General features: G+C 31.8%; 1 protein-coding gene and 1 long non-coding RNA gene across 4 annotated transcripts; one reads left to right on the plus strand and one right to left on the minus strand.

The window, feature by feature from the left end:
• Positions 1–3078: 3078 nt before the first annotated feature.
• On the minus strand, positions 3079–9194 carry LOC138190278 (serine protease inhibitor 3/4-like). 3 transcript variants are annotated; one of them, XM_069132983.1, is made up of 7 exons: positions 8307–8375; positions 4777–4898; positions 4524–4706; positions 4186–4396; positions 3836–4050; positions 3556–3741; positions 3079–3477 (listed from the first exon to the last, which is right to left on the minus strand). In XM_069132983.1, the coding sequence occupies exons 2-7, from the start codon at positions 4855–4857 to the stop codon at positions 3334–3336; spliced, it is 1020 nt and encodes a 339-aa protein (XP_068989084.1). In that variant the 5' UTR covers positions 4858–4898; positions 8307–8375; the 3' UTR covers positions 3079–3333. The 3 variants fall into 3 exon arrangements, with proteins under 3 accessions (XP_068989084.1, XP_068989082.1, XP_068989083.1); XM_069132981.1 differs by lacking the exon at positions 8307–8375 and adding an exon at positions 6940–7022; XM_069132982.1 differs by lacking the exon at positions 8307–8375 and adding an exon at positions 9088–9194 and having other exon boundaries at positions 3080–3477.
• LOC138190285 (uncharacterized) lies at positions 8470–8746 on the plus strand. The gene is made up of 2 exons (XR_011176254.1): positions 8470–8618; positions 8660–8746. It is a non-coding gene; the product is annotated as an uncharacterized LOC138190285 (long non-coding RNA).
• Positions 9195–12589: the final 3395 nt, after the last annotated feature.

Raw genomic sequence — 12589 nt, forward strand, 5'->3', positions numbered from 1 at the left:
TCGGATCGAAAGACGACAATTGTTTAATTACGTCTATGATAGAATCTAGATTACGGTGATAAGGGATTTTCCCGGGGTTCCAAAGGGAAGACTCCGATGTCCTTTCATCTCCGACATATATATTATTTAAATACATTTAATAAAATATAATAGATGATGTCATTTCTTAATAATTTTATTCTACATATTGGGCATAAAATTCGACGTACAATAAAAGAAAATTTAAGCTTTCTCGTAATATTCACAATTGATATCCATACCGCGAATACAAGCTCTATATTTTAATTAGGTATAAATTAGGTATAGGATAGTTATAAATTACACAGGTTGGTGAGTCTACGATAATCCGACGAATACCCTGCCCTATAACGTCTAACCCTAACCTAATTCTTCCCTTTTGTATATCGTTTATATATATGTTTGGATTAGGTAGTAATTAATCTAGCCACCATCAGGCAGCCAGTAACCAATACTGGCATATGCTGTCGCGGATGCACAATTGTAAATAGAATTTACTGCAGTGGGAAATGTTGATTTCTACAATATATACAAAAATCACCGAAAACCGTAGGGCGAACAAGGTATCAATAATTCCCGTATTTATTTTATCTATGTATTTAATTCTTCTTTTTCTACTTTGAATGGTTTTCGACTATCAGCGTTATACCCATAAATAATCTCCATCCAATACAAATATCAAAATAATATATTTTTAAGGATAATTAACGTGTCCATTGAATAACATTACTATGTCTTGATCTTCAGTTTAGTTTTTATAAACACTGTAGAAAAGTGGTCGACCGATCCTCATCATTGGAGTGGGAGAGGAATACGAAAACTAACACGAATAAAGAATACTGCTGAAACAAATTTTATGTAAATTGCTCTTGTTGTTTAAAAAAAGGAGAATATTGACAATTTATTTTTTTTTATTTATTTTTCGAAACATATATATATATATATATATATAACTTTAAGTTATGATTATTTGTAGCATAAGGACAAAATAATCCAAATTGGAAGTGAGTGCAACACATTTATTGTCAGACAAGGTATTATTGAAAAGCTTATAACTACGGAGCACAAGAATTAATTATTACATTACTATGATATTACTATTATGGCACTACTGTTCTTAGATTTTGGGTTCGATAACAGAACCGCAGAATAATGATAAGCTAATGTCATTTTCCTTTTCATCATTTATAGTTTTTATGATATAATAAAAGAATGGCTGGTCAATTTTGAATTGTATAGAATACTGTTCGCCCATTCTGTCTGCCCCAATGACAGCTGGAACAAAATTACGTCAAGCATTATATTTGAGTGTATGAATACAATTATATATTAATATATAATTACATATTAATTAAAAACATATTATAGGAACATAATTTATAAGGAACAATAATAGAGCAAGAGGAGCGATGTGAAGCAGATATTTACACGTTCGCTACCGTCAAACATATATACATGTGTAATAGCACGAAGAGTTACCCAGAACTCAAGGCTCACAATTGTATATCTGTGACGGAATCTTATTTAAATATTGATATTTTGAATATGCAAAGCTACTTCTTCCTTGGACGATGATAATAAACGTGTTAAGATTGAAAGTTTATTATAAAACGCGACATTTAGTAAGGAAGCTGCTACATTTTGTCTACAAAATTAATTATATTATAGAAAATTCTCAAATGAATTCTTCTTCTGATTATGTTGATTTGTAAGAACGAAATGGAACTTTACGTCTATCAATTCCATACCACAAAATCATTAGGTACAAATTACACAGGTTGGTGGAACTGTGATAATTCAATGAATGTTTCGACCACTCGCGGAGAGACGCGATCGCGAAGAAGCACGTCAACGGGAGTCGTAAATTCCCGTTACGATTAGATAATCGACGCCACGAAATGATCGATCCCCTATTTCGTTTAGGATAATAGAGGTGGTTTAATTGAATATGACACTGATATAACAAGTTATATATCACAATTTAATCCAACAACCTTGTAAAGAAGATAGTTACACTGGTGCGTATGTATAAGATAAGTGAATGACTGATCTACGGTGTGAACCCGGTTAACAAGATGTTGACTGTTTGAGGTAGAGAAAATCAGTGCCGTTCGGTGACGATGCTGCGGCGGAGGAAAGCTAAGGATGGGTGTGTCCAACACACGGGACCATCGGATTTGTTGGTGACGATTTTGGCTAATAGAGTAAGGGAAATAGGCTTCGTTGTTAATTGGTTATTTGCTATGGTGGTGGGTGAGGAAGGATGCTCACCGCCCTCGAGATAAAGTCGTTAGTGGGAGGCCTCATACGTGAGAAACGGAAACTTTCCCGTGTCAATCCGTGGTGGGCAATAAACTTCGGGAAACAATGCAGCAAAAGAATATTTGTTAGTTTCAAAGGACCTCGGCTAGGAAATTGCAGAGATTTATGGAGGGTACTTGAGAATATTGAGGGTAAGCAGTGAGGACGAGCGGACACCATCTTGCCATCTTGCCCGCGGTGTGTGGCCAGGTCTAGGCAGAGTGTCGCCCAACGTAACAATGAATACTCTTCCTTTTCAGCTTAATGATTGCTTACTTTTTAATTCCTACTTAATTTTTTAAAAGTCCTCATAACGTAAATTATATACACACACACATACACATACATGGACGATTATATGAAATATGTGTAAAGTGAATATAAAATATAAAATATGTAAAAATAAAATGTAAATAAAGCCAAACCTCATTATGCGAAGAACCTCTACAAGGATGATAATCTACATGACTTAAAGATTTTTCGGCTTTCACCTCGAAATTAGATTGGATCAATGGTCGATTGCATTATAGTATTACGAAGAATCTCGTTCTGTCAAGTGTACAAATACGCATATGTATAATGTAAGTACATAGTCAACAATGCATACAGTTAGATAACTGTATTCCAACTTATAAAGCAACAAAATAAAAAAAAATTGATCACGACACAAGCGCATTGTAACTCGCTGCACATGCTCTTTCATACAAATTAATTTCAATCCTATCAATAATAAGATTGTAATGAAGATTTTTATTTTCGTTTTCTCTTTTAGTTTCCTAAGTACGTTATGCCATCATCTCATAGAAAATGTGGTTAGATATAGAATTAGCCTAAGTAGTGATGTAGAGACGACTGAGAGTCATCCTGTAGCCATTGAGTAAGAATATTATGAAATAAATAATAAGAAATTTCTTGTCATATTACATTATTTTTTGAATATTTTCATACCTAGTACTTGCACAAAGTGATATTCTGCTTAATTTAAATATAAACTGCATAACATAGAATGTTTATTCACTTACCAGTAGCAGCGGCAGCTTCACTTCCTTCTTCATTCACTTCAATATATGCCTTTTGTACAACTTCAGTGATATACAAACTTGCGTTATCAGTAATCGCAGAAAAATCAGCACCAGTAAATGCATCAATCAAACCCATCTACATAAAATAAGGATTAAAATACGAGAAATAGTTATCTACACATAAGTTACACTTTATATATATATATATATATACCTCTTTTAAGACATCATTAAGTTCAAGCGTACTTTCCATCTTGAACTTTGGTAACCATAATTCCATTTGTTCCTCATCTCCCTGACTTATAATGTTCTTTAAACTTGTATTTTGTAATTTTTTCTCAACATCAGACAAACCATCAATTTCGTTTGGAAGAATTATAACCATACTGAATTCGTCACCCTAGAAGATATATTGGCTTCCTTGTGTATTTCACAAAGTTTTACAAAGAAGCAGCTTCTTTTTACACATTAGTGCTTTTTTCTTCCAAACTTACCTTGTATGGTATTACAACGAATTTAGCATTTAAATCTACAAGGTTTCCATATTTGTATATACCTTGTTTATACATTGTAGGAACATTTTTTACTTCAACTTTGCTAGTATGAAATGGCATATCGCTCGTTAACTTAGGATCGAACTTATCTTTCCATTGGCCTTTAAAATATATTGCATTGGCAAGTACTAATCTTGTCAGGCTATTTAACCCTTCTGTTTATAAAAAACATTCATAACAATATAAAACTACATAGTATGATTCGTCATATTGAAGTTAAAATGAATTCAATCAAAATTTTGTATAGTATTTTCTTTACATCGTAATGAATACAATAAATATGTACAAACCAGGCTTTATAAGGTCTTTAATGAGATTATTTGTATTTTGTTCGACCCAACTATTAATAATAGCCGCAGTTTCACGATTTGCAGCAAAATTTACCAATTGAGATGCAGAGCGGAAGTAAACTTCCGTTAAATTTTTGTAACTTGGTTTCATATTTAATTCTGCTGCTATGAAGGCTTTATTTGCAACAGCCAATTTATTGTCTTTCACATTCTACATTAAAACATGAAAAAGATATCATATAACGTAAAATAATGCATTTGTTATTTTATATTAATAAATTTACAATTTAAACTATACATTAAAATAGTAAAAGCAAAAGGTTGAGAGAGATACCTACGTTGAGATTATCAATAAGTGACTGATAACCAGATGTGACAAGACCCTCTGAAGTTGGCAGATGAAGTACATTTCTAAACTGGGTTTCTGTGTTTCCACGAGCTCCACAAGCAGTCATAGCAAGAGCAATACTTGCACTTAAAGGGGACGTTATAAGGTTGCCAGGGTTGTATTTTCTAACAGTCTGAAAACAATAAGTGTCTCATAATTTATTCATCAGTATTTGGAATAAATTTTAAATTCCACTATTTTACCTGGAAAAATGAAGAACTAAATTGATTTGCACCTTCCAAAACGGAGCGCAGAGCTTCAACATTTTCCTCTGCTTCTGACATTGTTATTAGGGCAACAGCCACCAACCAGAAACTTCTTATTACTAAAACAATTTAGTAACAAATTGTTGTTAGAAACTGGCAAGATAGATTGTATTGTAAATCTTAATAATAAATCTCTTGCTATGTAAGGTTTGAAGATTGTGCAAAATAAGTTTTTGCTTTCTTTAAACACATCTGGTGCACAGCTTGTTCGCTTCTTCATAACCATACCTTCGCTTTCAAAACGCACTTCTCAAATATCATTGCAATTCCTGGATAATTCCCAGTCATACGAAGATAGTGAAAGCATTGGCAAAGAGTATAGTAAATATTTCTTTCGGAATGATTTCTCTATTACTACCTAGTCATGTTCTAGGCATTTTGGGGCAAAAGGGTAAAACAGTTTTGGAAGAATAGAGTTATTCCGACGGTCAATGTGGAAGTTTCAGAGAACTAAAAATATCAAGTTAGAGTGTTACTTGGATGTATAATGTGTGCAGCGCGCGTGGTAAGTGTTGTATGCAGTATAGCAATTCTACGCGTTGTTCATTATTTTTATCGCAGAACTTTTAAACATGCACTTTTGTTACAGTGCGGCTGACAGCAATAACACGAAAGCGCGAAGTTTATACGGCGGAAGATATCCCAATATAACTATACCCAGCGCAAAGACATTTTGAAAAATAACCTGCTAAACCTACTAAACCTGGCGGACGAACTGAGCAGGTCGATCCGAAACTGGGAGATAGGATACTGCACCATATTCATGGAAATTAAAGAAGAAAAAATGTTTGCAAATGGATGTGTTGGAAGGTCCAACGTAATTCCAATTTTCTCGCTAGGATGTTAGTTACCGAAGAGGGAACATTTAATAAATGTGGATTAACAAATATACACAACTAACATTTCGGGGCAAGTAAAAATCCACAGGAATTAAGAAATGGTTCGCGCAGGATGGTGCACCATAACATTCTATCAACGCAGTGCAAGAGTACTTGTTCAGCTGTTTTGGGAACAGGTGGATGGGTCGAAGAAAACTGTGACTCGGTCTGCTCGCTCTGTAGATTTAAATCCCCTCGACTTTTACTACTGGGGACACGTGAAGATACAATACGGTAAAATTTTAAGAGAGGTGGCACGCTCTGTTTACAAAAAGATGTCGAACATCTATTGCAATATGTTGCATTTCTGTGGCTACTCGCGGCCAGGAAAATCGCAGTGTGAAAGACATTTTGCTGTGGACACTAGTGACACCAGAGGAATAGAGGAAACATTAATCCTCTGTAGTGAGAAATATCATTAAGTGGCTTTCGATATGCTCTTATGAATTTCCATGAGTAAGCTGCTTTAATGTTCAATCCACAATTTCTTCTCTTTCACGATTTATACGAGCTAAGCTGCAGCCCATGTATCGTTCGAATTGAGGATCACAGTGTGCCCCACTACTTATGCTAACCACCTTTCGTCCGCGTAAGGAGGCTTACTCACTTGCGGGGATATTTTGACCGATTTTTAATTGACGGTAACTAAAAAACAAAGCAGAAGGCGCAATTTTTTTCCTTGATTTTCGGCATCAAGAATCACCCCTGAAATATTCGGAAACCTGTAGCGGGACACCCTGTGTATAGCTTCTACGCAGTTAAATATCTAACATACACCCAAAAAAATGTATAGAAAAAACAATAAATTTTTAATTAATATCTTTAAGATACATGCTACAAAAGAACTAAACTGGTAAACGACTAAACATTATTATTTAGAAGTATTTTTGCACTGTAAAAATGTTACAGCTAAAAGGTCTAAGAGATCATCAGTCTAGTCGTAAGACATTTTTCTCGTACAATTGAAATCTCGAAAATAACAACGAAGTATCTTTTTGAAGTACGTATTTTTGAAATACAATAAACTCGTTTGCTTGTTGTAATGATATCCGTTGATGTGAATATAAAAATCACGAAAATTGAAAATACAAAAGGAAAATAATTACTCGGAGAGGAAGATTTAAATGATTATTAATGGATTTGCATTAACTACCGAAGAGGAATTGTGTATACTCGGTATAATCCGAGGGGAGGCCAAATACACATATATAAATTTACTCACATATACGCATGGTGACGACCGCTCGTTTTACTGGTCAATTCTCTTCAAAAGTTAAAAGCAGACTGCAAGAAGAAACGTCTGAAGGAATATAAAAACGCGATATATACAAAATCAGAAAAGCACTAGCAGTGGGCAGAGCGAAATTATCGAGGATCGGTAACGAACAAGTAACCAATCACGAAGTACGTGATTATTCGTATGTCCGCACAAACCAAACAAACATGAATTTTAAATGCCATTGGTATTCGACTTTATATCCCAAATAAACAGGATGATACAAATATAAACAAGGCAATGATATCGCGTCTAATATTGTCGGAAAAATGTGGGTTTTCCCATATTTTCCAACAAATATCATTAAAAAACTATTAACATAAATATTTATATATATCTATTACATGTCTTCTCTGTAAGCAGTGAATTTACGCAAATTCTGTTTGTTCATTCGAATAATTTTCAAAAATATGATGTTGATTTATTTGAAAATCATTTTTGTAAAAGTTGTAATTTCTTTCTTTGATTTCTAATCGTTCTTCTATAAGATACTTGTCAAAATTCCGATTCTACGGAAGAAACAAATTTTGATGTTTTTGTTATTTTGCATTACAGTGCAATATATTTTTATTATGGTTTCAAAACAATATTGAATTAAAACTTGAATGTATAGTAAAAATCGCATATTTATATCGAAATATTTATGGTACAGCAACGTCTTAGGTGTCTTACCAGCGACTTATTTCGATCGAGAAATGAAGATCGTAGAGAAATGACTGAAATATTCTAGGAATAATATGTATGTGTAGATTCGCTTGCACGTGTTAATGGAAAACACATAAAGATAGGCACGTAATATTCTTATTAGTCTACAGTGATAGATTCTGAATAGCGTGTTTCGAAATTGATCATTTAGGTAATTAAAGTACAAAATATTTGTTTTTTATTTTATTACAAATCTAAGCAAATTAAATTATAAAGAAAGAAAAACTTCTTTTTTAACACATGTCCTTACTTTAACGAACGTGGAATGACTTAAAATTATCGATTTAAATCTAAAAAGTACTTGACTTACGCATTTATCAGTAGTAACACTGCAGATTTAGTAAGCTTTTTTGTTACGTAAGGAGGCAACATAATCGTTTGATAACAACATTTTAAAAGGAAGTTAAAACATTTTGAACGTGACCGTGACCTCTTTAGTGATATCTCCTTTCTATCTCTCATCACGGAAATTAGTTTTACATATTTATTATTGGATGAAACATGTTATGAATAAATAAATATATATGATTCATGTACACGTGCTGTCAAAGAATTTATTTGGTTCAATGAAAAGAAAAACATAAGTAATCCATAATAAGTATGTTTACCAAATTGTAAGCGTTACACAAATAGCACATTTCCTGCATAATATACCTGTACCTGCTCACACTTCCTTTAAATTATTCCAAATCCATTCACGTCACCTATGAACACTTACACTACGGTTACGCTATACAGCTTAGTAAGAACTACGCTAGAAACTGCTCAAAATTAGATGAAACGCAGTGTTGAACAGACCGATCAATTCATAGTTGCAGTTTCAAGCGCAAATGCTTGAAGAGAGGTTCGGATGACACTTGCGTATGAGTAATAAAATAAACGCTGAGAAATCTGACAAACCTTAAGTAGTAATAGGAGTAGTAATAATAATTAAGTCGTAATAGAAGGTAGTAGTAGAAAGAAGCAAGGAGTTGGAAATAAAATATTTTTTCCAGCTTAACTACGTGAAATAAAAAATGTATAGATATAATATATGATATTAAGATAATTATGCTTTATAAAATATTTTCGTCATTATGCAACAAATTGAATTTATTTTTTAGTAATAGTCAGACTATTAAATGTAAATTGGAATTCTATAAATTTTATACATAACGAATAAGAGACATCTATAAGCAAATTTTGTTTAAATAAGCAGACTTTGTAAGTATATAGGTATGTGAGTACATGTATGAAATGTATAGGATCAAATATATTATACACTAAAACTATATTACGTATCAAATAATACGCATTAAATGTTTAACAAAATTATTTTGTAATCTATTTGATTCGCTATTTGTATATATTTACAAAAAAGTGTTTAAAATATGATAAAAATGGCTTTACCCAATAAACTGTGGTACTGTAGTTGTTGAGTGTCTAGTTGGAAATGCTCCCAAATAGTGTCTTCGGGGTGTTGCTAGCTACATAGAAAATAGTTACATTTATATGTCGAAAATGAGATAATCGATGAGATTATTCGTGAAATTCTTGAAACACAAGTGTATTGTGTGTAATATGGATTAATTCCAAGTGGATTAATGGAACGGTAAATAGAGTACAAAAATTTGTCTTGTAAGAAAGAAGGAAGAAATTTACTTCTTGATTGTCTTAGAGTATTATAAAAGATATCACTAAATACTTTCGATCTTTCTATGTACACGTATATATATATTATTTAAATACATTTAATAAAATATAATAGATGATGTCATTTCTTAATGATTTTATTCTACATATTGGGAATAAAATTCGACGTACAATAAAAGAAAATTTAAGCTTTCTCGTAATATTCACAATTGATATCCATACCGCGAAAAGAAGCTCTATTTTTATCACAACATTCCTCATGATTAGGATATTCTAAGAAAGTTTGAAACCACAGATTAGTTCGCGCGATCGTTGTGGGCGGCGGTTTGACGGGCAAGGTGGTGGTTTTGACTTATCAGCGCAACATGGTTTACAAGGGTCCCTTAAATAATATTTTTCTTGTGAATATTTCTTTATTCGTATTTTACAGAACTGGCGCTATAATAATTAAACGAAAATTAAACTATGATTTAAAATGTAAAAGCGAAAGAAGAAGAAAGAGGAACAAAACAATACTAAAGAAAAAGTTTCCTGTTGCAGGAAATATTTTTGATCATGTAAAAATAATAAATATTAATAAACTCCCTCTTTCTCGGTTTTAAGTTATTAAAGGTATATGCAACATCTCTTTATACCATCTTCATCTATAAATATCTTTATGTATCTGTATATATATATATATATATATATATGTATATGTATATATATATATATACATATATATAAATAACAGTATATATATATACATATATATAAATAACAGTATATATATACATATATATAAATAACAGTATATATATATATACTGTTGACGAAGGAGTAAAATGCAAATTTGAAGCGAATACAATACATTTATTGCGACACAAGATATTATTAGAATGCTTATAACTACGGAGCACACGAATTAATAATCGCATTACTTGATACTACTATTATGACACTACTGTTCCTAGATTTTGAGTTCGCTAACAGAACCGCGAAATAATGATAAGTTAATATCATTTTCTTTTTCATCATTCATAATTTTTACGATATAATAAAAGAACGGCTGATTACTTTTGAACACCCCTATATTAGGATTCGTTGTGTCCATAAGGATACCTGGAACAGAACTATGTCAAACATCATACATAAATGTAGGAAAATTATTTAAATATTGATATTTGGAATATGGAAAGCCACGTTTTCCTTGAACAACGATGATGAATGTGTTAAAATTGAAAGTTTATTGTAAAACAGGACAATTATTAAGGAAGCTGCTATATTTTGCCTACAAAATTAAGTATATCAAATTAAATTCTTAAATCGAGGATATGTTGATTTGTAGGAACCAAATGGAACATTACGTATATTAACTCCGTACCTCAAAATCGTTAGGTAGAAATTACACAGGTTGGTGAGTCTACGATAATCCGACGAATACCCTGCCCTATAACGTCTAACCCCAACCTAATTCTTCCCTTTTGTATATCGTTTATATATATGTTTGGATTAGGTAGTAATTAATCTAGCCACCATCAGGAGGATAGTAACCACTAACTGGCATATGCTGTCGCGGATGCACAATTGTAAATAGAATTTACTGCAGTGGGAAATGTTGATTTCTACAATATATACAAAAATCACCGAAAACCGTAGGGTGAACAAGGTATCAATAATTCCCGTATTTATTTTATCTATGTATTTAATTCTTCTTTTTCTACTTTGAATGGTTTTCGACTATCAGCATTATACGCATAAATAATCTCCATCCAATACAAATATCAAAATAATATATTTATAAACACTGTAATATATTTATAAACAGTGTTTTTATAAACACTGTAGGAAAGTGGTCGACCGATCCTCATCATTGGAGTGGGAGAGGAATACGAAAACTAACACGAATAAAGAATACTGCTGAAACAAATTTTATGTAAATTGCTCTTGTTGTTTAAAAAAAGGAGAATATTGACAATTTATTTTTTTTTATTTATTTTTCGAAACATATATATATATATATATATAACTTTAAGTTATGATTATTTGTAGCATAAGGACAAAATAATCCAAATTGGAAGTGAGTGCAACACATTTATTGTCAGACAAGGTATTATTGAAAAGCTTATAACTACGGAGCACAAGAATTAATTATTACATTACTATGATATTACTATTATGGCACTACTGTTCTTAGATTTTGGGTTCGATAACAGAACCGCAGAATAATGATAAGCTAATGTCATTTTCCTTTTCATCATTTATAGTTTTTATGATATAATAAAAGAATGGTTGGTCAATTTTGAACTGTATAGGATGCCGTGCGCCACCCATTTTGATTGTCAAAATGACTGCTGGAACAAAATCGTCAAGCATTATATTTGAGTGTATGAATACAATTATATATTAATATATAATTACATATTAATTAAAAACGTATTATAGGAACATAATTTGTAAGGAACAATAATAGAGCAAGAGGAGCGATGTGAAGCAGATATTTACACGTTCGCTACCGTCAAACATACATACATGTGTATTAGCACGAAGAGTTACCCAGAACTCAAGGCTCACAATTGTATATCTGTGACGGAATCTTATATAAATATTGATATTTTGAATATGCAAAGCTACTTCTTCCTTGGACGATGATAATAAACGTGTTAAGATTGAAAGTTTATTATAAAACGCGACATTTAGTAAGGACGCTGCTACATTTTGACTACAAAATTAATTATATTATAGAAAATTCTCAAATGAATTCTTCTTCTGATTATGTTGATTTGTAAGAACGAAATGGAACTTTACGTCTATCAATTCCATACCACAAAATCATTAGGTACAAATTACACAGGTTGGTGGAACTGTGATAATTCAATGAATACTCTTCCTTTTCAGCTTCATGATTGTTTACTTTTTAATTCCTACTTAATTTTTTAAAAGTCCTCATAACGTAAATTATACACACACACATACACATACATGGACGATTATATGAAATATGTGCAAAGAGAATATAAAATATAAAATATGTAAAAATAAAATGTAAATAAAGCCAAATCTCATCATGCGAAAACCTCTACAAGGATGATAATCTACATGACTTAATGATTTTTCGGCTTTCACCTCGAAATTAGATTGGATCAATGGTCGATTGCATTATAGTATTACGAAGAATCTCGTTCTGTCAAGTGTACAAATACGCATATGTATAATGTAAGTACATAGTCAACAATGCATACAGTTAGATAACTGTATTCCAACTTATAAAGCAACGAAA

This window comes from Bombus flavifrons, chromosome 3 (assembly GCF_040668555.2).
Source record: "Bombus flavifrons isolate JBK064 chromosome 3, iyBomFlav1_principal, whole genome shotgun sequence".
NCBI lineage: Eukaryota > Metazoa > Arthropoda > Insecta > Hymenoptera > Apidae > Bombus > Bombus flavifrons.

Coding starts and splice junctions, on each gene's coding strand:
- LOC138190278 (XM_069132981.1), bottom strand. Junction 4,397..4,523: donor CACTTATTGATAATCTCAAC/GTAGGTATCTCT, acceptor GTTTTAATGTAG/AATGTGAAAGACAATAAATT. Junction 3,478..3,555: donor TTAATGATGTCTTAAAAGAG/GTATATATATAT, acceptor TATTTTATGTAG/ATGGGTTTGATTGATGCATT.